Source organism: Aspergillus alliaceus (genome assembly GCF_009176365.1).
Source record: "Aspergillus alliaceus strain CBS 536.65 unplaced genomic scaffold BDW43scaffold_47, whole genome shotgun sequence".
In the NCBI taxonomy this organism is placed as follows: domain Eukaryota; kingdom Fungi; phylum Ascomycota; class Eurotiomycetes; order Eurotiales; family Aspergillaceae; genus Aspergillus; species Aspergillus alliaceus.
In genome coordinates, this window is record NW_022474730.1 from 144,954 (window position 1) to 170,362 (window position 25,409).

At 49.1% G+C, this 25,409-nt stretch overlaps 9 protein-coding genes across 9 annotated transcripts; 2 read left to right on the forward strand and 7 right to left on the reverse strand.

The window, feature by feature from the left end:
* Positions 1 to 252: 252 nt before the first annotated feature.
* On the reverse strand, positions 253 to 3,863 carry BDW43DRAFT_302759 (putative cyclin; the record flags this gene model as incomplete). The annotated part of the gene is made up of 2 exons (XM_032045296.1): positions 253 to 1,831; positions 2,575 to 3,863. The coding sequence occupies 2 exons, from the start codon at positions 3,861 to 3,863 to the stop codon at positions 253 to 255; spliced, it is 2,868 nt and encodes a 955-aa protein (XP_031896825.1).
* A 257-nt stretch (positions 3,864 to 4,120) lies between these two features.
* Positions 4,121 to 6,016, reverse strand: BDW43DRAFT_174291 (Dor1-like family protein). Its single transcript, XM_032038780.1, has one exon. The coding sequence runs from the start codon at positions 5,852 to 5,854 to the stop codon at positions 4,379 to 4,381; it is 1,476 nt and encodes a 491-aa protein (XP_031896826.1). The 5' UTR covers positions 5,855 to 6,016; the 3' UTR covers positions 4,121 to 4,378.
* A 606-nt stretch (positions 6,017 to 6,622) lies between these two features.
* On the forward strand, positions 6,623 to 8,851 carry BDW43DRAFT_287065 (acid phosphatase DET1). The gene is made up of 2 exons (XM_032043109.1): positions 6,623 to 6,835; positions 6,889 to 8,851. The coding sequence occupies exons 1-2, from the start codon at positions 6,821 to 6,823 to the stop codon at positions 8,611 to 8,613; spliced, it is 1,740 nt and encodes a 579-aa protein (XP_031896827.1). The 5' UTR covers positions 6,623 to 6,820; the 3' UTR covers positions 8,614 to 8,851.
* Positions 8,852 to 9,983: 1,132 nt separating this feature from the next.
* BDW43DRAFT_174406 (putative cyclin-like protein (Clg1)) lies at positions 9,984 to 11,973 on the reverse strand. Its single transcript, XM_032038781.1, has one exon. The coding sequence runs from the start codon at positions 11,705 to 11,707 to the stop codon at positions 10,298 to 10,300; it is 1,410 nt and encodes a 469-aa protein (XP_031896828.1). The 5' UTR covers positions 11,708 to 11,973; the 3' UTR covers positions 9,984 to 10,297.
* A 1,800-nt stretch (positions 11,974 to 13,773) lies between these two features.
* BDW43DRAFT_287070 (uncharacterized protein) lies at positions 13,774 to 14,663 on the reverse strand. Its single transcript, XM_032043110.1, has one exon. It carries the CDS (start codon positions 14,396 to 14,398, stop codon positions 14,096 to 14,098), a length of 303 nt encoding a protein of 100 aa, XP_031896829.1. The 5' UTR covers positions 14,399 to 14,663; the 3' UTR covers positions 13,774 to 14,095.
* A 2,348-nt stretch (positions 14,664 to 17,011) lies between these two features.
* Positions 17,012 to 20,110, reverse strand: BDW43DRAFT_302763 (forkhead domain protein; the record flags this gene model as incomplete). Its single annotated transcript, XM_032045297.1, has 2 exons — positions 17,012 to 19,500; positions 19,534 to 20,110. The coding sequence occupies 2 exons, from the start codon at positions 20,108 to 20,110 to the stop codon at positions 17,012 to 17,014; spliced, it is 3,066 nt and encodes a 1,021-aa protein (XP_031896830.1).
* A 1,062-nt stretch (positions 20,111 to 21,172) lies between these two features.
* BDW43DRAFT_287074 (uncharacterized protein) lies at positions 21,173 to 22,330 on the forward strand. The gene is made up of 2 exons (XM_032043111.1): positions 21,173 to 21,774; positions 21,984 to 22,330. Exons 1-2 carry the CDS (start codon positions 21,336 to 21,338, stop codon positions 22,265 to 22,267), a joined length of 723 nt encoding a protein of 240 aa, XP_031896831.1. The 5' UTR covers positions 21,173 to 21,335; the 3' UTR covers positions 22,268 to 22,330.
* BDW43DRAFT_174480 (uncharacterized protein) lies at positions 22,302 to 22,776 on the reverse strand. Its single transcript, XM_032038782.1, has one exon. It carries the CDS (start codon positions 22,686 to 22,688, stop codon positions 22,362 to 22,364), a length of 327 nt encoding a protein of 108 aa, XP_031896832.1. The 5' UTR covers positions 22,689 to 22,776; the 3' UTR covers positions 22,302 to 22,361.
* BDW43DRAFT_174499 (cyclic nucleotide-binding domain-containing protein) lies at positions 22,777 to 24,860 on the reverse strand. The gene is made up of 2 exons (XM_032038783.1): positions 24,826 to 24,860; positions 22,777 to 24,224 (listed from the first exon to the last, which is right to left on the reverse strand). The coding sequence occupies exon 2, from the start codon at positions 24,110 to 24,112 to the stop codon at positions 22,865 to 22,867; it is 1,248 nt and encodes a 415-aa protein (XP_031896833.1). The 5' UTR covers positions 24,113 to 24,224; positions 24,826 to 24,860; the 3' UTR covers positions 22,777 to 22,864.
* Between the last annotated feature and the right edge of the window lie 549 nt (positions 24,861 to 25,409).

The following is a 25,409-nucleotide window of genomic DNA, read 5'->3' on the forward strand; positions in this document are numbered from 1 at the left end:
TCTTCTTAATTCTTGTTTCTTTCTCTGTATAGATTGGCATTATTTCATCTGGTGTTCTCCCCCGATGATCCTGTATATTTCGTTTTGTCCCGTCCACGCTACATAGATATGTACTGTACAGTAGTCAACGAGTCAACCGGACTAAGAATAGACGATAAAGCATCGAAGTCCAGTATAAGATATAGGCAATGATATCGAAGAATAGTGTAGTGTGAAAGGAGAATAAAGAGCAGCAGCGGACTAATGAGAACTTTATAATTCCCCCTCTTCACTTCCCCCGCCTTCCTCGTCCTGATCCGGTAGTGGGGGAGGCGGCGGCGGCGGTTGTTGGTTCTGAGTTTTATCGGATGGCGGAGGCGGCGGTGGAGGAGGATGCTGCTCATCGATGGATTTCCTGCTGCTGGAGGAGATATCTGAACGGCGTCTTCGGCCGTGGTCGTCGTGTTCGCGATATCGGTCGGAGTTGCGTCGACCGTGGTCTCGGGGAGTCATGTTTTGGGAGACAATCGCATCTATCCGTTGTTGGATTGGGTCGTCGACTGCGACGCCCGGTCTTGCACCGCTCCCGCTTGGGCGGCTATCACTGTCGCGTCGGGGGAAGGCTCGCGGGGCGGGAGGTAAGGGGTGTTGGTAGCGGGGAACTGGAGGGAGGTGACCGTTTGTGTGATGTCGGTCGTTGGGGAATGGTCGTGCCCCGGGGGCGTGAGGAGCTGTCGTTTCGGTTGGGGCATCTTGTGCACCATCTGAGCCCTTGCGCTGTCGTTTCGGAGATCGTTCACCGTTCATCGGAGTGTCTGGTCCCTCTTCGCGAGGAGCAGGCGGCTCCGGGCGGCCTTGCGCTTCGTCTTCGGGCTCCCTTGATCGCTTCCGTCCATTGACGGTGTCTGGTTCACGCAGGGTACCACCAGCCGGGCTGTCAGCGCGCGGGATCCTGGTCTTCTCAGTACCCTCGTCTGCGAAGATGGGGGTGGTCGGGTAGTACTGGCTATGTTTTTGCATGGCATTGTTCTCGTATAACTGCGCCATCCTTGTGCATGCGCGACGCACCTGCACCAGATCCACGTCGATCTGCTCCCACCAGGGTCGACCCGATGTATCATCCTCAAATCCCACATCGCAATGCCGGGCAGCGGCGTAAAGGGCGGCAGCGGCAATATTTCGAGCTGAGAACTGCAGACAAAGGACGGTGAACATGGAGTCATTGACGAAAGCCCATGCGGCGTTGCGGAGGGGTTTGTTCTCGTTGACGCCGAAATAACAGATGAAATCGTAGAGAATGCGATAGGGTTGTTCGAGTTGGAGATCGAAGCAAAGGGCTTCCAAGAGCAGGTCCTCGTGATGTAGGATCGTGTCTCGCCATTTCCAAAATTCCTTGGACTGCTCGTCCACGACTAGGTTGGGTTGTTTCTGCGCTACTCGACAACATGCAACCACCAGCTCTCTCATCCGACGTACATTCTCCTCCACTTTTGTTGCTAGAAATAACGATGTGGCAGCAATCGGATAAGGGTGCATTCCCGGTCGTTGCGGCAGGTCCACCATGCTGTAGCGCATGAAAAACCGGTGTAGGTAAACAGCAGCAGTTGCAATAGTGAGTTGGGGCAACTTCAACATTATACCCACTTGAGTTATAAAATTAACCCCTTTACTGCGACTTGTATGTTCCGCCTCCAGTGCCATACCGTCGAGCTGCGACGGCGCACGCGTGAGCTCTTCATCGTTAAAAAGCCATTGGACTTGTGACGCAAGAAGGATAGGATTCGACGGCGCGGGGACAGGTCGCTGCTCCGATAGCGAAGTAGCGGACGCCATGAAGAATTGAACTGCTATGCTTCGGGAAAACAGGATATCCGCGGAGATAGTTAAGGTCGAGATTGTAGTCGACAGGAAGGGCCCAGGTTTGGATGACTATAAGTAGCCAGGATCGACCATTTAGTCCTCCACTTCAGGTCGAGTCAAGCCAAAGGTATGAATAAAAAAGCGCTGACCCCGTCCTATACTGATAACAAGAAGCTAGAATGTAAGTTGTTAACCGTTCACATCAACCATGGCGCGAGAGACCCTTCATCGCATCGTGGGCCGAGCCTGGGACTTCAAAAGCCAATCACACCGTTGTGTTATCCGGGGGATATGCTTATAAATGGGCGAATGTTGAACGAAAAGAAAGCGGTCACCAAAAAACGGATGAAATGATGGAGAGAATACGGTGGGATTTGTTCGGTAAAGGGTTCTCTCTCTCCCCTGCAGATCTGGCGGTGGTTTTTGTTGGAGTTCGCATGATCCGCAGGCGGACAAATGCGTGATGGAAGATCGGATCATCGAGTTGTTCCGGCCTGGGATTTTACTGGCAACGCATTTATCATGAACACAAAAATCACATTTGAACTATCCTATTTCTCTATATAGGTGGTAGGGATGCAATAGGTGGTATCTCTGCTCTCCAGAATTGTAAAACTCCATTGAGTTCATTATTCCGCTCCAAACTCCGAACGAACGCCATGCTTATATAGGGTCTTGAAACATAAAACCACACAATTATTCAAAAACGGATAGATAAATTATTGGGAAAATTACTCCTCCTCACTGACTTCACTCTCATCCTCACTAGGAGTATAATGGTGTAGTGACTGCTGACTTCTGGCCTCCTCTTCCCGTGCACTTTCTTCAAATGCAGCCTCCATTTCTGCTGCCAAGGCATCATCGTCCTCAACTTCATCTTCGTCGGCTTGCGCGTTGTAAGCGGGTTCCACTCTCTCAGAACGAGCAGGCATACCTCCGTGCCCAGCCGGAGAGGGCAGGCGTAAATCCTCAATATCCTCATCCTCATTATTTGCTGGTGTGTTATTGGAAGAGAAGTGAGCAGGGTTGACTCGGAATGCAGGGCGTGAAGGTGGTGGTGAGCCCATATCAATGATGAGGTCTCCATCAATAATGATATTGGACCCGGGCGATGGAGCTGGCTGTTGAGATACCAATGCGCTACTCCCATTTTCGAAGGACTGGGATTTGGCTGTGTCGACTGTGACATCTTCCGATAACACTTTCTCGCTCTCGTTATCATCATGATGCTGAGGCTTAGAGCCTGTCTTTAAGGTTCCTGCACTGTCATGCCTGGCGGGTTTGGCGGGATTAGGTAGACGAAGAGGGTTGGCTTTAGCCTGGGTCTTAGGTCGAGGCTTCGGACTCGGTGTAGGTTTGCTAACCGCCGGCATCAATGGGGTATTAACTTTGCTCGTATTATAATGAGGCTCCGGTGTAGCATTGTCCGAGACTGACTTGTCGTCGTCGCCAATTTCCCTGGGAAGAAAATGTCGGAAGTCGTATGGGTTTGTATCATCTGCCGGACCGTCGTCATACCCACTGGTATTGTCTGACGCTCGATCATCGCTTGAGGCATGGTCATCTTCCTGTAAAGTTCGAAGCTGCTTAAACTGTTCTAGCAGTTGCTTTTCCGTTTTTGCTGGCGCTGAGCGAAGGTTAAAGTTGAGCTGTGTCGTCACCGGTTCTAGGACGAATGCCTTTCGATGTGAATCGAAAACTAAGACCAGATTGTGCTCTTCAGGTTCTGAAACCGATTGTTCTGGATCGACGCTGCCTTGGTATGAGTATTTCAAAGTGTTCTGTTCAGCATTTGGGGCTTTGTCTGTAATGGTAAGGTTGTAATGATCCCTCGACTGCGACGACCTTGAGATGGTCGATCGTTGCTGCGCGGTCGCAGATTTTGTCTTGTAATTATATTGGATGTTGACCAGCTTCGACCGAGGGGTGCCATTTCTACCCAAAAGCCTGTCACCCAAGATAATGGGATACTCAGCCTGTTTGGTTGGATCGATCAACCCGGCTGAGAGGGCGGGGGCGGCCATCGGGGGAGGTTTTAAGTCGAAGCAGGTGCAAGGTGAAATCACGAAGTTGCTGTTCAATAGACCCCTTTTTCCACGCCAACTATAAGGAAATTTTCATTCCTTAGTAGAGGTATCGATAGGTCGGCTGTACGCAAGGGAGGAGAACGTCACACAAGAGACGGCAAGGAAGACGACGGGAGTAACCGGCAGACCAGCACCGATTATAGGATTATGTAGCAGACATTCAAGATATATGGTAGAAAGATGGAACATAATATATAGAGAGATCAATCAATCATCCCTTATTCCAGGAAGGAAAAATTAAGAAAAAGGAAAAGAGAGAAGGAGAGGGAGAGAGAGGGAAGGGAAGATGACAGGCAAGAGAGGGTCCAGACAATGACCGGCGGAGGTCAAACGGCACCCGGCCGCTAGTGCCCCATCCGGCTTAGCGCTCCGAACCGGAGTCCTGAATTTCTCCTTTTAGCAACAGAAGATGCTCATCAGCCGCAGTCAGATGACAATTGGCTATCGCTCTGCTATGCAGCTCCAAGTCCTTGGACGGGTGAGGCCGCCCGCAGGGTACCCTTGGTAGATCCGGACGCTACATTGCCTCCAGTGAGTTGCTCTAGGCGCCCTGCCAAGGCTCGATGCTTTCTTGTCACCTCCTCCCACTCGTAGGCCATGTCTTCGTCCTCATCTCCACTATCACTCAGCTCTGTAAGGATCATACCGAAATCCCCACCTAGTCGTCCTAGACTGGCAGCACAGTATAGGACCTGGGTTAGGAGACTTTCACGCGAACTCTTATCCCGGACGTTGGGAAGATACGCCCGCAAGGTGTCTGTCAGTAACTGCACCAGATGTAGGGGAAAGGTTGCGAGTGCTGGGGGCAGGCACTGTAGTGGATCATCTTGCTGAGCTAGTCGCGATACTGTCGACTTGATTCGCGCATCAATTCCTCTCAATCCTGCCACAGCGAGTTCAGACTCGGACTGGGTAGGAGTAAAAATGTTCTTATACAAGGAAACAATAGCAAAGCTCTGCTCGCGAAAGATTTCAATGTATCGTTTCAAGAATTTTTCTGTCTGGTGCCCATCCGACCATGATCCGGGCTTCTTTTCAGTACTCTGGGTTCTGCGCTGTGACTCCTGATCCGCGAGTTCCCGTAGAGGATCCAATGCCTCAAGTGTCGACACCAAATTCGCCAATCTACAGATCAAGAATAGGGCACCAAGGGCGCCTTCTCCCGTTCCGGATCCTCCATCGCTACGGAGATTCTCCAGCTCGGGGGCCACTCGCCGCAGCCAACCCACAGTTCTCATGGCAGCTGCAAGTCGGAGGTTTTGCGCCCGAAGACCAGTTATCAGATGTGTAGTCATGTCCTTCATAGCGTCCTCGGCCTGGGAGGAGACATCCCTGACCAGAGGAGAATCGGGGTGTAATGTCTGTAATCGTTTGATATGTGCATACACGTCTAATGCTGCTGAATATGTTGTAGAGGATGAGCCGCCTGCGGCCCCCGAGCTTGCAGCAGCTGAAGATACGGCGGTCGAAAGCAATGTGGGCAATTCCAGAATGTCCGACAATCGGTCGACATTTCTTGCCAGCTGCATTACTTTCTTTCTCTTCTCCAGGGCCGCATTCTCGGCAGATCGGCTGTATTTCGATGAAAAGAGAACCACCTCTTCGTCAAGTCTTGGAATTGCATCACGTAATTGCTGCGCATCTCGAGATAATTGGGAAATGGAGGTGGGAAGGGCCGATAGGCTGTCAGCGGAAGAGATGAAGGTTTTGTGGGAGCGGTTTGACAACGCTTGAAGAGATAGGAGGGTCGAGTGAGATGATTGCGCGAGTGACTGTGGCTCGGCTTCTTGCAACGACTGGAGAGAGAGTGTGGGCAACCGGTTGAGGTACTGGGCAGTGGTTGTATCATGCTCAGGATTCAGGGGAGCGGGGGAGGCATTCGTGGAATTTAAATGGGGCGATAGGAGCTCGTAAAGATAATCCGCCATGATGTAGCTCCCTTTCAGGCTTTTCAATTTAAAATGATGAATTGCGGGGTTTGAATGGCGGGCAGGATGTTGGAGAAGAGGAACTGGACAACTTTGGATGAGAGACCCGATATTGTACGGGAGCCGCCGCGGCAACTAACGCAGCATCTCCGGGTGTCTCTCCTCATGCTCACTTCCACGTTACATCAATGTCTCTCTGGTCTTTTAGACTGAAGTAAAGACTAGATATGTACTATGACTTCTTCTTCTTCTTCTTCTTTTTTGACCCCCTTTCCTTATCTTTTTCCGTTCCCAAAGCCTGCTTGGAACAAGGTGGTATAAAGTGGCATAAGATGGCATACTGTTTCTACTTGTAGATCATCGCTTCTACTGCGAACCGGAGTACAATAACCGGAATATTAATAAAATAAGCAAGGTAATTGTTGAACTGTGTTAGTAGACAGGTGTGAATGAACAAGCTTCATGCTGGGTAGTACATTCTAGGTTCGCCATCATCAAGAAACCATCTTATCGTCTTGGTTTCAATCTTGTCTCACCTCGGATACTCCTCGGGGAAAGCCCGTGGAAAGTACTATCCAGAAACTACACGGAGCATTCAGGCTTCCTGGATCGTTATACTTCGAGAAAGAGAGGAAAAGAGGGAGCATATGTTCTCCAGACCAATATTGTCTTCAGGATTTCAGATGATTTTAGGGGACGATTACATCACAGAACGCACTAACCAGATACGGCAATTATCAGGTACTGCCGTTCCCGCTCTGCAAAACCACCACGTCCTTTCTCAAACTTTTTGATTCTCTTGAGAGACACCACTTGTCACTGTAACTCTTACTAGTTAGACCGTACTCTACTTTTGACACCTTATAGCCAGAGTCCGCGGGAGGGTCCTTGAGAAGCAGCTATCCTATTGATATCGCAAACCCCGCCTTTGCCCCTCCTGATCATCAGCCGAATGCACCATCAATCATGGGGAAACCGCGGGTGAGTCTTATGGGACGATTCTGCACACTTTCTGGCTTACTCATATTGCCTAGATGATCATTTTGATTCGCCACGCCCAGTCGGAAGGGAACAAAAATCGTGAAATCCACCAGACCATTCCCGACCATCGGGTGAAGCTCACTGCTGAAGGGCATCGACAAGCCCAAGAGGCCGGTTCCAAACTGCGCGCCCTCCTGCGACCCGATGATACGATTCATTTCTTCACCTCACCCTATCGTAGAACCAGAGAGACGACGGAAGGAATCCTTCAGTCTCTAACTTCGGATTCCCCATCTCCGTCGCCCTTCCCCAGACACACCATCAAGGTATACGAAGAACCTCGACTGCGGGAGCAGGACTTCGGTAACTTCCAGCCATGTTCTGCGGAAATGGAGCGCATGTGGCTGGAGAGAGCGGATTATGGACACTTCTTCTATCGGATCCCCAACGGCGAGTCTGCTGCTGATGCCTATGATCGGATAAGCGGGTTCAACGAGTCGCTGTGGCGACAATTCGGGGAGAGCGATTCTGCCAGTGTTTGTGTGTTGGTCACTCACGGTCTCATGACCAGAGTGTTTCTCATGAAATGGTATCACTGGAGCGTTGAGTACTTCGAAGACCTCCGGAACATCAACCACTGCGAATTCGTGATTATGAAACTCAATGAGGATAATGGGAAGTATGTGCTGCAAAACCAGTTGCGCACATGGTCAGAATTGAGGAAGGAGAAAGAACTAGAAAAGCAGCGAGACCGGGTCACGAAGGAAATCGCACCGGCGCTCTCAGCACCATCTGAGTCGGTCGTCCCGATCCGCCGCAGATGGGGCGGTTGCCCTGACGGGTGTAACCATGGTATCCGTAGGAAAGGCTCTACACGGTCAACCCGAACGAATGGGACAGATCTTGCTCGAAATACTCTGGAAATGCAACACAAGAAGCTGCATGATGCCGTCTATGCTCATAACCAATCAACACAATATAGCGGCCAAGGATCCTCGCCCACAGCCATAGAACTGACAACTCGGGCTGAGGGACAAATTTTAACAGCACCCGAACCAGAACTTGGAGACAGTTCCAGGGAAGCTAGGCTCACCACCAGTGCTAATCCTATTCCCGCTCCACAGTATGGTCTCCTTGACCTTAAAGATATCACCAACGCCCAATCCACTCGATCTGACTTGTCTAAGGAGGCCAACAGCAATAGCAAAGAGAGCAGTTTTAATAATGTCCCCGCTCCCAGCCCAATCCCTACACGTCCAGACTTGTCCAGGTTTCACCGCGACAGCGAGGACCATTTACTCCATCCCCCGCGGTCAAATTACGCCCTCCTTCACCTCAGCGGGCGAGACGGAGGCGGCACATTAAGCGGAGCTAACAGTGTTGTACCTTCGGAAGACGAGCGTGAGGACAAACTCCCTAGATCCACCACCCACCTAGCCTCTCACAAACCAAAGCCTTCGCATGACCTCGATAACGACGGCGACGACGAGGGAAGTGGCACACAGACACAACGCCCCCGGCGTACACGCTCGCACCACAACCACCGTCACAACCACCTCCCCAACCCAGCAAGACGACACCTAACCAAGAAAGTTACCAACGGCTTCCCAGATAATGACCGAGACCTAGACAGTGACCATCCAGTCTCATCCATTGACCAAGACCCAGAATACAATTGCGATCACGAGCACGAGTACACCGGTGACCACGACGATCAATACGCCTCTCTCGAGGCCGAAAGACGAGAAGACCAAAGTATTAGAGGAAGCGTCTACTAAACAGAGATCGTTTTGTCCGGCGAATTGCAACTTTGCTACATACGTACATACATCGTTCGACCCCAACATAGCCTGCCTAATACCTAACATCTATCACGACATGAAAATCCGACGATCAGACCTTTCTACGTCAGAATAGCGAGAACGGCCTATTCCTCGCTCATTTTTTTTCTCCATTCGTTTTAATGGCATTGATACCCGACGTTATTCTCGAAAATCTTCTCTACGCCTGCCTGCCTTTTATGAGACATAGATACTACATACATACATGGTTTCAATCACTTCTGAGATACAATAATTCGATCATATTGCATGAGTTAATTCCCTACATATAAGTATATAGATATGTATAGTGAGCGGTATTATTCCTCAGAATCCTGTCTGGCTCTTGTGCCAGGATTAGTGCTTAGGACTTGCAAGACTAAGGCATACCTTGTGTTATCTGTCTGACTTTTGGGACAGACATGTAACCAGTTGTATGTGTTGGACAAGCCTAGAATAAAATAGCTATATTATAATTTATACACTCTTTGTGGTTTTAGATAAATTTAGGAATGGAAGAAGCGTGACCGATAATATCAGGGAAATTCGGCTTTTCATCGATTTCCACTATTCTTATAGTTTGTCCGAGAGAAGTTAAGTCTAACTTACAATCAAGGATGGTAAGCACAGGTGGTTCAGCACTGTGAAAAAAGAAAAAGCAAGATGTGAAAGAACATTGTGAGAAAGGGGAGTATCACTTTTTGAATTGTCTTGCCAAACGACAAATGATATAAAAATGAAATGTAAGACAAACACGGATCGATTGCGAAGTCGTAACAAAAGTGGAGGTTTCAAAGAGAGAGAAAAGAAAAGGAAATAGACTACAACCGAGAGTAGTAATCCTCGATTTCGCTCATCAGTGCGTAGGCCGCGTAAAGTTTCCGAGCGCGACGTCGTAGCATCGAGGAAAACTCCGATCAGAGTGAACAGAAGAATAAGGCAGTCTGCCAACCGAAACAGAAGAATATAACAAGCCGGCAAAGGGAATCGAATGAAATAAGGTATTAACGCCATGGTACTCAAGGCAAGAAGCTGAGATGAAAAGAAAAGATAACCAATGCCCAAGTCGACCAACGCAAGAAACGCAATCTATGAGTGACATCCGCCAGTAGAAATGCCGAACCAAAATGAAAAGGAAGAAGGATAAATCGAGTAGAAGCGGCTGAAGACAAAAAATGGAAAAAAAAAAATTCATAAATGTCGTGACTTTTCACTTCAAAACTTGAAGTCCAACGATCTTGTGAAGTGGTATTCGAACATGATGGACAACTTCCGATTAACAACCATATCGTATCAAGTCGAGATATAAAAGGTCCATGCCTTCTCGTAAATGTATGTTCAAGCTGTGTCGTAGATGTGGCACTTGTTCGAATATCGCTTCGAAGCACTTTTTTTTTTGCGATTTTTTTTTTGTTTCGAGGATATCAGGGTAAAAAAAAAGGCGATCAAAGGACTTTTTGAGCGGACACAACAGTAAGAACCGAAACCGGATAAAATGAGTGTCATCACCAGATCGAAAACAACGAGATACGGTATCATCAAGAAACAGGGGCGAACAAGTCTAGCTGAAAACAGAAAAGGTCGGTCGAACTGAACGTGCAATATACACCGCGACTCCTAGGTAAGTCCGGTAAACCACCCATTAGCCAGCAAGAATAGGTTGCATTGCGCCGAAAGCTCCAGTGCACATATAGTGCTCAACGTGTTTAGCACAATACAAACAACCACAGGAAGAGCCATGACCCGTCCACACACTCTGTGCGAAAGGTAACGCATAGGACGGTGTATGGTGGTAGGAAGGTGGCTGCGACCGTGGCGCCTGCGGCATGTATTGCGGCTGGGGCGGAATCCAGGTCCGAGAATACGGCGGTGGTGGGTTAGTGTACCCCCACGGCCCAACAGCGTAGTAGTCTGGGGTGTTAGGGCCACTGTGGGGGGCCGATGGGGGCGAATACTCAGACGCCGCCGGGTTGAGCCAGGAAGTCTCAAAGTGAGAGCTTCGCTGGTACTGCGGAGGGATAGGACCTTCAGGGGACATGAGCGGTTTGGAGATTCTAGAACCCCTGGACACGTTAGTGTCGATCGGGGCCAGGTTGTGACGCGAATCATGGGCCCGGGCGGTCTTTGCCCGCCACGTGTCCCAGTGAGAGCGCCAGGATGTGAACCCGTCCTGATCATCGTAGATGCGATCGTGGATCTTCCACTCAAAAGCGAACAGCCATTCGAGCTCCATGGTATTGAGCTCACTCACAGGGATATTGCTGACTTCCGCCCAAGACTTGTTCTGGAAGGTGTTGTCATCCAAGAATTTGCTCCCGAGTAAAAGTGCCACCGTGAGCATCCGGTAGACTTGACCATTGCCGGATAAAAACACCTTGGAAGAAGACAGCATGCGCATCCTGCTGGCTAGATAGTAAAGACCCAGAAGAATCGTCGAACTTGGCAAGCGGGTCGACGACAAGATCTGAAAGACGTACTTCCGGAATTGCGGCGGGACTGACGTTCCTGGGTAGACGCTTCGCGCGAAGTCAATATCTGCAAGGTGAATCTTGGTGTTGTACAAAGCATACATTCCCTGGGCCATCTCAGCCACGAAGTCGGACATCTGGTCCATCTCATAATCCAAGCGGGCGGCAACACCTCCAGTAGCCTTCTCCTCCTTGCGCTGCTGCTGTTCGGGCTGCACCATGACGTCTTCTCGACGGTACTGGGGCGGGACCGCGCCGTCCACGGGGGGCAATTGGACGTTGTTTCGAATGGGAGGCAACACATTGGCGTTCGGCATCGGACCGAACATGGGCTGGTTCATCACGGCCATGTCTCTACCACTGCGCATCGACGACGGGTGCATATTCATCGGGGCGGGCTTGGAGTAGCAGGATGATTGAGAGTACTGCTCGATGAATTCACAGCCGTTCTGCGAGTAGCGAGGAGGGAAGGCGGAATGGCCCACAACGTAAAATTGCTGCTCGGGATCCAGTCTGCCACCGCTCATGATATGGGGAGGAGTAGGGGGGAGGCCCTGAAGGCCTGGCGCGAAGAAGGACGGCATAATGAAATAAAGAGAAAAGAAAAGAAAGCCAGTTCAGGACGGCGAAGGTAGACGGTTCTGGTGCTGTGTAGATTAAGAGTTCCTCGTCAGTATATTATACCAGATAGGGTAAGGCTGACCACCAGAATCAAGCAGCAATGGGAGGGGAGGGAAAAAAAAATCGGAGAGCAGATACGAACCGTCTACACGTCCGCCAGGCCCTGATCCTGGGTGGAGAGCGTTGCTCGATGAGCCGCGGCTCTTGAGTTTGCGTTGTGAGTATCTCTTAGTTGAATATCATGGAGGTTTTATTCAACACAAGGAAGCGGAAACGCGGTGGTAGTCGGGATGAAGGGCGAAAAAGCGAAAGGAGCGCGCTTTATCTGATTGATTGCTCTTCGTTGTTGTGGGGAGTCCGTAGATACTTTCTTTCCGATGCGTCGACGGCTGTGGCCACAAACGATGCACTCAAAAGGCTGGGGGCGAATGGAGCCAATGGCACAATGTCACCAGGGAATAAATTGGAGCTGACGACAAAGAGGACTCGTTTGGGGGACGATTGGAGCCAAGGAAGACGGATGGGAAATTTTCCCTTTGCTGGTTCTCTCAAATGTAGTAAGTCATCAAGGTCCCTCTCTCACGCGTTTTCGAAGGACAGTCCCAGCCGAAGGCAACGACACTTAGTGAAAAGCTCGTTGAGGGTCAAAGAGGCAAGTAAAGAAAGAGGAAGATATGAAAAGAAAAAATTCCGAGGATGAAAACTCAACAAGAGTAAAGAGACAATGGCGGTTAAAGGTGGAGGAAAGAAATGGAGAAGGGAATGAGGAGGCGAGGGGGTTGAGAGAGAAGGATGGGGGGAGGGAAAAGGGAAAAAAGAAGTACTAAGAGTGAAAGGAAGGAGAGGAGAGAAAAGAAGACTAGTGGTAAGTTAAGAGGTGTCAGAGAGGGTTTAGTAACAAAACCACGCTTGAGAGTTGGGATTGGATTGTGGATTGAGGTTGATCTCCGGGTCACGGGTTAGTCAGGCTCCTGAACGAACTTTCTTAGGGGTCCGAAGATTCTCATCGTGGGAATCTTCCGAATGTCTCTCTCTCTCTCTGTGTACTAGGGCGATACAGACCCCGTCCTGAATTTTTCAAAAATTTTTATGTAAGTTTATTATTTTTATTTTTTTTTATACCAACTGACTCTACGGTGTACTGGGGTTGGTCAATCTATCCACGGGGTCAGGAGGACCCGGAAATAACATAAACGGTTGAATTAGAAGAGAGAAAAAGGGTGTTAAGAAATTAAGACGAGGAAATAATAATCAGCGATGCAGTTACAAATTAATTTCTTTTACCAACCAAAGCGACTGAAATCATGAAAAGGCGGGAAAAGAAAGCAGAGAGAGAGAAGGGGGAAAAGAGAGGGACAGAGGTTGGCCCAGCCGCAAGACCCGACCGGGAATCCTTTTTTTAGAGTTTTCTTTTTTTTATTGAAAAAAAAAAAAAAAAAAAAAAAAAGGAATTTCTTACTCGATATATTAATTCTCCCCCCATCATGAAAATTCTTGCCTTGGGTGAGAAGCGCAGCTAAGGGTTTCAAGTTTTGAAAAATCAAAAAATAAAACTAAAAACGAATTCCTCTAACCGTAGATGTATGTGGTGGTGGTACTTTGTCACAAAACGAAAAACAAGAAAGAAATGAAAAGACGGTTACCAAGAAAGACCAGAACACTCACGGAGAACCTCGATCCATGGTTCGTGGATGGGTTACTGAGAGGTCTAGCTAAGGAATTGAAAAACTGATGAAAAAAAATTTTTCATTGCCTTGAGATCACGGTGATTTGTGAAGTGTGATTCGACTCTCATCATGCACCGTAATTCGCCTGAAGAGTAATTTCTTTGAATCATTCATGGTAGTCATCTGTCAAAACCCACCATTCATTAGGGGCGCCTTGGAGTCGACAAACAGGAGACCGCCATCCGGATGGGGCACATCTCCCTCGGGCTAGTCGGGGTGGATGAATTGAGGTTGGTAGACTATGACTGAGTACTTCGTTGAGACACAAGAACTGGAAACCTGCCGCAGCTGCCGTTACTGGGAATAATTATTTTGTATATCTTTTTTTTTTTTTTTTTCATTTATTTTCCCCCTTCTCCAAGCCCTTTATTTTTCACTCTTAAATACTACGATTACTATTACTAGTACTAACAACAACAACAAGCAAGCTCCATTGTTTGGATTCTGCACTGATCCCTATTCATAACGATAATAATAGCACAAGGGAGAATAAAGAGAAATGAAGAAAATCCGACGCATTACGTCGGAGGATCATTCTCATATTAATTCAACCATTTTTATTTTAATACTTTTTTTTCTATATTAATATCCCCATCAACGGCTCCTAATAATAACCCTCAATAATCAATGCAATGCAACAAGACTCATAACGAACGGATTATATAAGAGGATCAATTCGGTTTTCGAGAAGGAAAAATAGATTAAAAAATAATGAAGTAATGAAGTAATGAAATAATGAAATAAAAAGGAAAAGAAAAAGAACAAAGATCCATTACCAAATAGGAGGGTGCAACAGAGGCAAAGCGAGGCTGTGGAATTCCCTAAAACTGCCCCCGTCCAAGGGCCAGTCACCATCTTCATGGGGAGCACCGCCGACCCAACAAGGCAACACTGATGCAAAGTCGCAGTCACACTTCCACTGAGCATTGGGTTAACTACTGAAATAGTGAACTGCCCGCTGTGGAGTTTTCGTACTCCATACCTAGAGGGCGCGTATCGACAAACGGCGAGCAGGCGTAACGCTCATTCTCGTCAAGAGACAGGCGCCTCGAACCTTCACGGGTGATGGAACGTAATCCTCCCTCGTGCTAAAATAAATAATTACTGAAAGAAAATTTCGAATTATAAAATGAAAAACGTGTCTCTCCAGGTGGTACGTACTAACTACGTACTTTACCGGTTTAGTGTTAAAAAAATAAGTTCTAAGTGTGGGAAGATCCAGGCTGGGACTTGTCTATTTTCGGTCATTCTCAATCCCCCAATCCTTTTTTACCTTTCTAGACTTTTTGTCTTCAGAACGAAAGGGATTACCTAAGGATGGATATCACGGGATGACGATGAACGAAAAATACATACTCCATACTCCGTACATACCAATTCAATTCAATAGAAGATGGGCATCCTGCAGTAAGAACTTACTCCATAGATGATTCTGATTCTTGTTCCTTTGTCTTTCACCCTTATCTCACGGTGGCAATCGTAACAGCATACCAAGCGCCAGGTTATGACACCATGTATCCAAAGATGAAGGAAGAAATTTGGTGGCAAGAAAAACGCCTCATTTTGAACGATACTTTACCCCGACAGTACCACCCTTCAAGTATGTACGATGTATGTCCATCGCACATACACATATACAGGACAGCCGACTCAAGTTCAGGCATGTCCCCGTTCAGATGCAATCACTAAAATCCCAGAGAAAAAGAAAAGAAAAAAGAAAGATAATACCTCGCATGCAGTACGGTAGGGAAACATTCCTCCGACATAATTCGTTGCTCCGCCGACGTCAGATGAGAGCGCCCTCTAATCTGACTTGCCTTGTCCAGCCCAGCCTACTTACTGTCCAAGGCGAAGCATGACGATTTTAGGATTCGGGTAGGCCTCCATGGGAGTAGACGACGATGCAGGAGTCGGTCAGATGCTAGGCTCCCGACCATCCAGCTCAGCTGCCCGCCCTAATTAGCCCGTACTACTACTACTACTACTACTACTACTGCCAACCACACGTGTGGAAACATATACCCAGCCACTGGTGGCCCCTCATTCTCATGACTGACTCAACTTCACCTGAAGCATGTCAGATCCATGTTCCATGATCGAATGACTCTCGCCAAGATGGGGGAGAGTGTTTTTAACCAGTTACCCCATTATAGGGTGGTACCTATTCAGGTACCGTTCGCGATGATATTATTACAGCGCATCATGGGGTTAACCAGACAAACCACACCCGGTACAACTCACCTCGTCAGTAAGGTACACACCGACCCCTTTCACCAGTCCTTATTCAGACTGCATATCATCGATGCTATCCGTACCTACCGGAGGGACGGAGTACATATGTGCATGTTTTGATATACATGGAGTAGGCTATGGCCCTTACAGGGGTACCTCCACCACATACTGATCGATCCTGTACCTCTTCGTTAGTAGTACTGTGTAAGAAGAGAATATGCCTTTCCCGCGGAAAAAAAAAAGGAGGAATGAGAGTTTATCGTATTAATAAATAGTAATATAATAGTAGTAGTAATAGTAATAATAGGTTTTTGAACCTGAGAGAGACCCTTATGCAGTCGAAACAATCCGGTAAAGTGGGGGAAATCGCTGCCCGATGACCTGACCCGATGTTCCAATATACTTAGATAACCTCCTTGACGTATGAGGAAAGACAAATTAGAATCTTGAGGTTTGACTTCCAGCTAAAAAAGCACAGTGCCCATCATCGGACAATTCAGGAAGAAGAACATTTGAGAAAGTAAAGGAGGGGTGAAAACAGTGAGGGGTAAACAAACCGCAGTACGCAACAGAAACCACTTTTATAGCCAACCAACGCTGGCACGGGTTCGATTCTGGTGTTTGTTTACCCCATTGTTCACATCGATTCCTTAACCGCCCAAGATTCCGATAACCGCTAACTGACTCCCATCCCAACTGTAAAGGCACCCAACCAGTCGGCTATCTTCGGATTCTAAACAAACCCAAGCCTACTTTCCCCGTGATGTGAAGCTTTTCTTTTATATCATATTTGGAATTTTCCAGAACCCGTTCCGCGGCTAGGGGAGATTCGGATCCCATTTGCAGACAGACAGATCAAAGGAACCAAAGCAAGAAGTAATCACGAAGGTGTCATTTTACCGAGAGTAAACCCCAGATTCATCTTTTGTCTATGCAACTAACTCCTAGTTTTCCCTGCTACACCTGCCACAACAGTGGAATAAATTCTACCCGGTAGGATCTCAATGGTTCCGGGGCCGCGACATGAATCAAAAGAAGCCCAGAACGTAGTGGATATCATCGAAACAAAGAAATCGAGATGAGAGAACAGAAACAGAAGAGATATTCAAATGCAGAAGAAGAAAAATAGCAAATCATACTCGTAAAACCGGTGACAACCTTTGTCGCCGATCGTTGGGTTCCCAGGTTTTTGTACCTCCCGCAACACCAGCCAATCGCCAAATGGAGACATTCGTAAACATGACAGAGAAAGAAATTCCAAATCGTAACTCATTCAAACAAAGCAATCCGGTGGAGTAACACTCGGGACTATTCATCCTTCAGACTCCCAATCAAGTTCCGGAGTGCATCCACAATGACCGCCTCGTCCTTGGGCTCGCCACCAGGGAAGGAGCTTTCCGAGGCCTCGCCTAGAACCCGGGCGCGGGCGCTCTTGAGAACCTCCCGGATATAGTTCTTGTCTTCATAATCCTCCATAAGAACGGCCTCGAAGTCGTCAATCGCCTTGTTTGCTCGGTCATTGAACGAAGAAGCTTCGGAAGTATCCATAGGGCCGGAACTGGGCTCGCCAGGGGCAACGCTGAGGTTGGGCTGGTGTTGCAAAGGTGGACCAGGATTGGGCGGAAGATTTTGGGGAGGTGGGTTGATTGGCATCTGAGGAGGCGGTGGCGGAGGCGGATTCGCGGGTGGGTAAGGCGAGTGATGCTGGGGCTGTGTTTGAATGGTCTGTTGTTGCTGCGATTGCTGATATTGAACCAGCTGCGGAGGGGGGTCGGAGGCATACGGGGAGGTGTACGTGGAAGGCGTTGTCTGAGCAAAAGCAGGTGGGAGGTTGTTCCGTAATGGACTTGGTATCGGGAAAGGGGTAGAAGCGGAGGGTTGAGATGGTGGCGGGTAGGGACTTGATTGCTGAGGTGCAGGTGTAGGCGCGGGCGCGGGCGAGGGGGCCGTGTAAGGATTTGATGGCATCGACGGGAATTGGAAATGGGGATTGGCCATATTTGCCTGCCCATTCGGCGCGTTGGAGTAGGGTGCGTTCATAGGAGGCATGTACTGCGGAGTGGCAGCTGACATCGGCGGTGGTTGCGACACTGGCGGAGGCGGCGACGGACGCCTCTTCTTCTCCTTTTCAACTGAGGCCCCTGGACGTAGTTGCCATGACCACCCTTTACCATCTCGTTCGGCATGCATGAAGAGGTGGCTGTTGCCGTTGAGATTATGTCGCACACTGGACGTCCAGCCTTCAGTTTCACACTTGAAGCGAAAATAGGGATACTTTAACTTCAGTGCGCGATAGATTTGCTTCAGCGTCATCGGCGTGCCAGCCTCAGTGAGAGCATCGAAGATAAGAACCGCATAATTGTAAGGGGGTTTGGCCAGATCCTCTGGGGTGTACGCAGATTCTGGTGGATAGTTGGGTGAGGGTGAACGCGAAGGCTTGCGCTTCTTAACTGGAGGAGGCTTGACGTAGTCTTCTGGGCGCTGGTCCATAGGGAACTGGCCACCTTCCGTAGAAGGAAGAGGGTAGTCCATAAGGGTGCCATCGGGCTTCTTCCTCTTCGTGTACTTGCGCTTTTCGGGTTTGGATCCAGGAGACTCTGCACCGAAGGGCTCCTTGGGCGTAGCAGTAGCGGTGCCTGTAGATGTGGTCTTTCCGGCCTTCGGCCGATTCATAGGGGGAGGAGTGACACCCCCATTTGCCTCACGTTTCGCAGCCAATTTCTGTTCCCGGGCCAACTCGGCCCGTTCACGTTTCGACATGATACCGTCCTTGGGTGGCCGTCCCGGACCTCGACGACGCATAGGTTGCTGGCTGTCAGTAGAACCTTCAATAGACGGTACTGGACGTGCAGAATCAGGATCCCTGGTCTTGAGAATAATCTTAGTTGTTCTTGGAGCATCTTTATTCTCCGTGCTCTCAGGTTTGCAACGCTTCTCATCCTCGTCATTCTCCACTGCAGGAACTGAAGCTTGTGCATTTTCTTCTTCTGCCACGTAGGATTCCTCGACTATATCGGCACCCGTTTCACCAATTGGTACATCCGGAAGCAAGAATCGTATTCGTACGCCACCAATCTGGATATAATCACCACTGTGCAAGGGCCTGATCTGGCCAGGTGATAGCCAATCAGCCCCGATGAATGCACCGTTTCTCCCCATGACTTCCATCTCAAAGAGATTCTTATCGAAGTTATATGCGATCTTTACATGTTTCCGTGAGATACCTCGGTGTCCGGCGGCACTACCATCGGTTGTGGCAGGGGGATGAATCGGGATTGTTGGACAAGAGTCTGGAGACGGAAGCAGAGCCAAAGCATCAACCGGTTTCGCATCACCACCCTCATCATTTAGCGATTGCAGAGCAAGAGCGTTATAATCAGTAGTATTCGACTGTAGCTGAGCTGGTGTCGCGTGAATCGGAGCTCCCGCCTCGGCATGGGATGAGTTGGACGATCGCCGACTTAGACGGGAGGGAAGATGGGGAGGGATATCAGGATCAAAGCCCATTATTCCACCGCGGTCGCTGACGACGCTTCCCATAATTCCACTACCTTCATGTTTCATTCGGATAGGAGTATGCGACGTGTTACCACCACTCGAACTTTTCGCGCGGGAATGTCTCATGGCCTGTCGGACATGGAATTCACGTTGATGGGCAGCTCGGGCAGCCCGCACGTCTCGCCCGAGAATGAACGAATATGTATTGCAATAGAAATGACCATCATCGAATTCTAGTTTTGCAAAAGCCTGGATGCGAGGTTCTGATCCGGCAATTGATCCGTGACGGTCTTGTAGTCCTCCAGAGTAACCAAGGGCCGACAGGTCAGCACCCTGGGAAAGATAGGCAGCTGTAAGCATCTCATTCTGCTGCAATGCTTCGAACGGGTCCTTCGGAGCGCCGGTTATATCAAACGGTGAGAATAGGTCGGAATGGTCTAGACTTGACTTCGAGAATAGTAAAGGGTCCGTGAGGCCTTCCGAGGGATCTGGATGTTTTACTGATATGTTCAGGTCCTCCTCTGGATTCGGAAATGGTATATCCGGTGGTTGATCGGAGATTTTCTGTGCTTGTTGGGACCCCGGCAACTCATTTGAGTTGGCTGGGATCTGGTCTTGGGCTCCAGTTAGGTCTGAGGACATGGCTGCAGTTCCCACAGGCGCGTCGGCCGACCACTGTCCATTTGACCCATCATCCACTTCCTGATGTTTGCTTGTCTTTTGCGCTGCGGATACGGAGTGGTCCGCCGATGGCCCTGGCTCGTCGGGAGGCATTGTCGACGGGTTGCCGAGGAGTTGAGCCAAGAGCGCGCTGGCCGCGGACTGACGTCTTGTATCAGTTTGAGAGCTTTGTTCGGCAGCGGAAGGGGGGAAAGCATTTTCATCGGGCTCAGACTTGACGGGCATCATGCCGGAGGAAGAAGTCAAGCCATTGGAAGGAGCATCGGGGGGGTCGGGGGCAGAATCGTGCAAAGCGCGGATTGCGGAGTCGCTGGGCGGGGAGGGGGGCCGATGGTCGTCAGGCTGTTGAGAACGGCCATAGTCATACATTGACGACATATTCGGACCAGCATCAGGCGGTCGATGGCCCACCGCTGGCGCTGTCATGGTCTGCGACGACGACATGACCGGCGGCTGCTGCTGGTTGAAGAAAGACAACGGGCTGGAGGGATGAGAGAAGCTGGGCGGTGAAGTGAGGCCATGAGAAGGAGGCGATCTAACTGGCGGGAGAAAAGAGGAGCCGGTGGTTTTTTTACTTTTTTTTTTCTTTTTTCTGCCGCTTGACTGGTCCGTACGGAGTCCCGTAGTCATGTGACAGTTGATACGGTACGTGTACGGTATCTGTTTCAATCTCTGATTGTTCTCGAGTATTTCCCTTTCTTGTCCATAGCTGTAGTTAGATAAAGGTACCGTGGACCTGCATATAACGTTCGAATCAAGGTATTATCCAGATGTGAGTTTCATGCCTATGTGTGAGCGTACATGGGCTGCGATGCTCTCTGTATGCTGCCTGTACAGTATCCTGTCAGAGTCTTAGTTGTATTAATACTAGTATCAAGCAGATCATAAGTACACTAAATTCCTCGTTGGGTCGAACTAGGTCTTGGGAAATGATCTCTCATAGGGACAACCAATTTTTTGATGACCTAATGCCCAAAGAAAAAGGGCCTAGAGATTTAAGTGCCAAGTAGGATGTCTGTTGCGCCTCTTGGGAACGGTATGTGTCGAGTAACGAAGGTATTTAAAAGATTGTTTTCTCTCAGGTCTAAATACAGCAACGCCAAGAAATCCCCTGCATTACTTGCAGTTTCTTCCTCCACTGACGGTAAAGCTGGTAAGCTGGTAACACCGCTCTATCGATCTCTCCCAGAAAACCTAATCTCTGGAAAGTTATCGCTATTAAATCCGGAGAATACAAAATAAAGCAAGATCATATCACTTTATACATATTTAATCACTCTGATATACCTCATATATATATATATATATATATATATCCGAACTTCCCGTCTGATATTGTATTACCCAATACTCCGTACACAATTTTCGTACATATCAATTCCAACCTTGAAATCTCCGCCCCGACCCAAAACCACGAAAGAAACAAAGAAAGAAGGAAAAAAAGAAATAAACCATGCCCCCAAAATCCAAAACCAAAAAAGACACCCAACCCTCCCAATCTACCCCCAAACCCAACTGGCCACCCCTCCGCCCCCTAATCCCCTCATCCGACCTCACCCTCGACCCCCTCCTCCCTGACCAAATCTACCTAATCCCAAACTTCTTCACCGCAAACCTCTGCAAAGCCTACGTCTCATTCCTCGCCACGTTACCCTTGACCACCACACCCGGGAAACCGAAAAAGGGTGAAGCGGTCCGCGTCAACGATCGGTTCCAGATCCAAGATGAGCGGTTGGCGGAGTCGTTGTGGAGCGAGACGGCGCTGAAGGATCTGGTGATGGACGGTCATGGGAAGAGGTCTATGAAGGAAACCTGGGGCGGAGAGCCTTTGGGATTGAATGGTAATATTCGGATTTATCGGTATTCGAAGGGGCAGTTTTTTGCGCAACATTGTGAGTTTTTCTTTCTTTTTCTTCTCTTTTCTTTCCTGCCTTGCCTTTTTGATACGTAGTATATATATATGCCCGGGTTTCTCCTGTAGATAAAGGTGTAACCTGGTGGGTTGTACAACTGGCTATGTATTATTCTGGAAACAAGTTCGGGGACATACATAGATATATACACATACATGTTTTGTGTGCGGAGGGACTAATGATTGCAGATGATGATTCTAATACCCTCACTTTCTCGTCCCCTGCACATCCATCCCAGACTGCTCGCACCACATGGACTCTTCTCATCTACTTGACTACCTGCACGGGAGGTGAGACGATTTTCTATCCGGAATCCACGCGCGGGAATCGCAACCCCGACCCAATTTCAGTGGCCCCAGTCACGGGTATGGCGCTACTGCATCGGCATGGCGACAGATGTCTCCTACATGAGGGGAACGAGGTTTCGGGCGGCGAAAAATGGGTGTTGCGGAGTGATTTGGTTGTCCGATGATGGTTTTATAAGACCGTACGTGCTATTCTACTTCATTTGTATGTGCCTCATGCCATGGATAGCAGTAGTCCGATTTGCACAAGAAACTCTCCAGCTATGATGCCATATATGATGCCATATAAAGAGATTGACCATGTACATGTGTGTATTGACCGCAGCCCGGTGGTGAGATCAACATTGCGATGATTGGAAGGAGAAGAAAAAAGGAAAAGATTGTCACCGCATGAGGGACCACCTGGAGGTAGAGAACAGGTGTCAGGAATGATGTGGACCATCGAGCCTTAACCCATGGTCCAGATGGCCCAACAAAGAATTCTTGATATCCCTGCCTGCCGCTACCCCCGAAATCATCCCTGATGATATTGGTGACAAGAAGCACTAAGACCAGCCGTGACTCGCCGATGACATGGGGGAGCTCCATTTTTCTGTCACTGGAGATAACGCCCGATGCCCCCGTTCACTAGAATCCTTGGGCACCCAAACAAGACATACAATTAGCGATTAAAGGAATGATGGAAAAGAAAAATGACACTGATAATCGCACATAAAAGAAGCGAACTGTTCACTCCAGTATCTGCAGAGACTAAATAGATCCTGCTACGAAGCGGCAGGCTTCGGTTCATACTCCGCTCTTCTCATAATCTCCTCCACGGGCCCTAATAACCGCTTGAATCCATCTCGACCGAGCTTTGCCACTTTGACGTCGGTCTTCGCAACTACGCTGGCGGCTCGGGGCTGGTCGGCCAGCAGGGCGAGCTCTCCGAAGAAATCGCCCCGCTTATAGGACTTCACCGGTCTGTCCACCCCTTCCATGAAAGCCTCCGCCTCTCCCGACTCGAGAAGGTAGAATGCATCGCCGGGGTCACCCTCCTTGATGATTGTAGAGCCGGCTGAGTACTTAATTGCGTCTAGAGCATCGGCAATCTTGGAACGCTCGTAAGGCTTTAGGCTCGAGAGCAGCGGAACCTCTTCCAAAAAGGCCTCGTACATGCGACGTCGCTGGAACGCAGAGTCCATGAGAATTCTTCGGAATGTGATCCGATCCAAAGCCCAGAGAGTGCTCTTCGAGTCCGTGGACACAATCGTTGCAGCTCGAGGTGCATTGTACATAAGAGCTAGTTCTCCAAACGAACCTCCGGGTCCGATCGTACCAGCCTTAGTCCCCATCCCATCCGGACCCGACTGCACCGAGCCGGACGGGTGAATGTAGACGTCGAAGTGACCATCTTCCACAATGTAGAAGTAATCACCCGCATCGCCTTGCGAGATCACTTTAATGTCCTTGGCGGGAATGGGCTTCTCAACTAGAGCATCAACCACGGTCTTGAACTGGTCGTCATCAAGATGGGAGAATAGAAAGTTGCCACTAACGGCCGTCTTCAATCGCGAGACTTGATCTTCACTCTTCGGATGGTGTGGAGGCACCCAGCTATCTGAGCCAGCCGAGGTGGGGTTCAAGGATTCAGCAGAGACGGACGTCCGACGACCCAATGCATAGTTATTCGGGAATCCCTCGTTCAAGGCGCCGGTCGGACGGGCTCCTTCGGGATGTTCGTTGAAGTCATCATGGTCTTCATCTCCATCTCCCGAAGCGTCGCCGAAAGGGCTCCGGCGAAAACGTATTCCTCCGCCTTGTTGTTGATCTTGAAATGCACTGCCTCCGAAGAGGTTGTTCTCAGCGGAGGATGAAGCTGCCGCTGAGTTTGCAGACCGAAAGGTCGGGTCAGTTGGTGACGTCACCTCCCACTCCTCGTCCTCTGAGATCTTTTGGAATGCTGAAGTTTTATCGTCTTTTGTGCCCACCTTAAGGTGAGGATTAGCACCGGGGAAGGAGCTTTCAGCCATTGTGTCGGCAGTAGGGCCGGAGGAGCTATCTCTCCGGCCACAGGGAAGTGGGGAAGATGTTTAAAACGGAATACCGCGACTGAAGCCGCTGGGAAGGGAAGGCGGAAGTAGGCTGTACAAGGTTAGATGCTAGATATAATGAAGAGGAATGCTGAGAAAAATGGAGGAATGAATGGAATTAAAACGGAAGCAGGGAGGGCGAATGAGTATAGAAGTGAGTTGTGCGCAGAAGGGACTGCCTGAGAAGGACGAGGATGATGAGGGGCGGGTAGGGAAACCGACTGGAAGCACAAGTAATGGGACTGGGGTCACTCCGCCCAAGAGTGGGTATTCTCAAGGTGAAGGCTAATTGGAGAATCTAAAGTCGCAGCGGACCAAAGATGGTGTGGTCTATTATGGATGATTTCCCGAGTGGTAGCTCTGATGGAGACACCAGTACCAATACTGGCTGTGGCTTGACGCAGATGCGTTAATTGATAGATAGTGCCGTGTTTCAGGAATGTGTCCCGTGTAGGAGACAAGGGTATTGAGTCTTTTCTCTTTTCTTTCCCCTTTATGTGTAGGTTCCAGAGCGGTAAAAAGAGAAAAGAAAAGACAATAAAAGAGGAAGAGATGGGGAAAGGAATGCGTTGGTGTATGTGTGTGTGTGTGTGTGTGTGGCAATAGGAAAGAAATAGCTTCAAGTTGGGACAAGCTTTGGAGGGGTAACCGACAAGGTTGGTTAAGGTATCACACCTGCACCTCTCTCTGCTTTGGGTCGCGTGGGGAGTTCCTTGGGTGAAGGTAAGACAGAGCTAGCTATCACAAACAACACGGAAAATCGAGGGAGAAAGTCACCAACATGCACAGAAAAGGAGAAGGAGGGGGAACGAAACGAGCAAAAGAATAAATAAAATCAGAAGAAAAATAAGAAAGGGGGGAGAAATGGCGTTGATAGTCGAAGACCTGATTTGGAGGGGTTGCAGAAAGGAGGGGAAGAAATTGAGAACAAGACAGAAAAAATGTGGGGAGCAGCAGCAATGGAAGTCACAGAAGCTTCGATCCTGTGGCCCCGGAGCTTCTGCAACGAAGTTTACTTGGAACCTACCTACAATCTCCCATTCCACTCTTCTTATGGAATTCTTGTTTGGTGGTGTGGGTTGGCTTGGTTACTCCTGAGTGCTACTACCTCGTGAACAGTCCCCCTCGTTTAATTAATCTCTCAGTAATTTAATCATGCTTATGCATTTCTATTAGCCAATGCTCGGGGCCATGGATCAGATCCTTTCTTGGGGATATAGTCCTGCACAGTACTACT

Excerpts from the sequence above, each read along its gene's own strand:
- BDW43DRAFT_174291 (XM_032038780.1), bottom strand. The coding sequence starts at position 5,854 with ATGGCGGATTATCTTTACGAGCTCCTATCGCCCCATTTAAATTCCACG.
- BDW43DRAFT_174406 (XM_032038781.1), bottom strand. The coding sequence starts at position 11,707 with ATGCCGTCCTTCTTCGCGCCAGGCCTTCAGGGCCTCCCCCCTACTCCT.
- BDW43DRAFT_287070 (XM_032043110.1), bottom strand. The coding sequence starts at position 14,398 with ATGCTCAGTGGAAGTGTGACTGCGACTTTGCATCAGTGTTGCCTTGTT.
- BDW43DRAFT_287074 (XM_032043111.1), top strand. The coding sequence starts at position 21,336 with ATGCCCCCAAAATCCAAAACCAAAAAAGACACCCAACCCTCCCAATCT. Across the intron at positions 21,775-21,983 it reads GCAGTTTTTTGCGCAACATT|ATGATGATTCTAATACCCTC; the intron begins GTGAGTTTTTCT and ends TAATGATTGCAG.
- BDW43DRAFT_174480 (XM_032038782.1), bottom strand. The coding sequence starts at position 22,688 with ATGGAGCTCCCCCATGTCATCGGCGAGTCACGGCTGGTCTTAGTGCTT.
- BDW43DRAFT_174499 (XM_032038783.1), bottom strand. The coding sequence starts at position 24,112 with ATGGCTGAAAGCTCCTTCCCCGGTGCTAATCCTCACCTTAAGGTGGGC.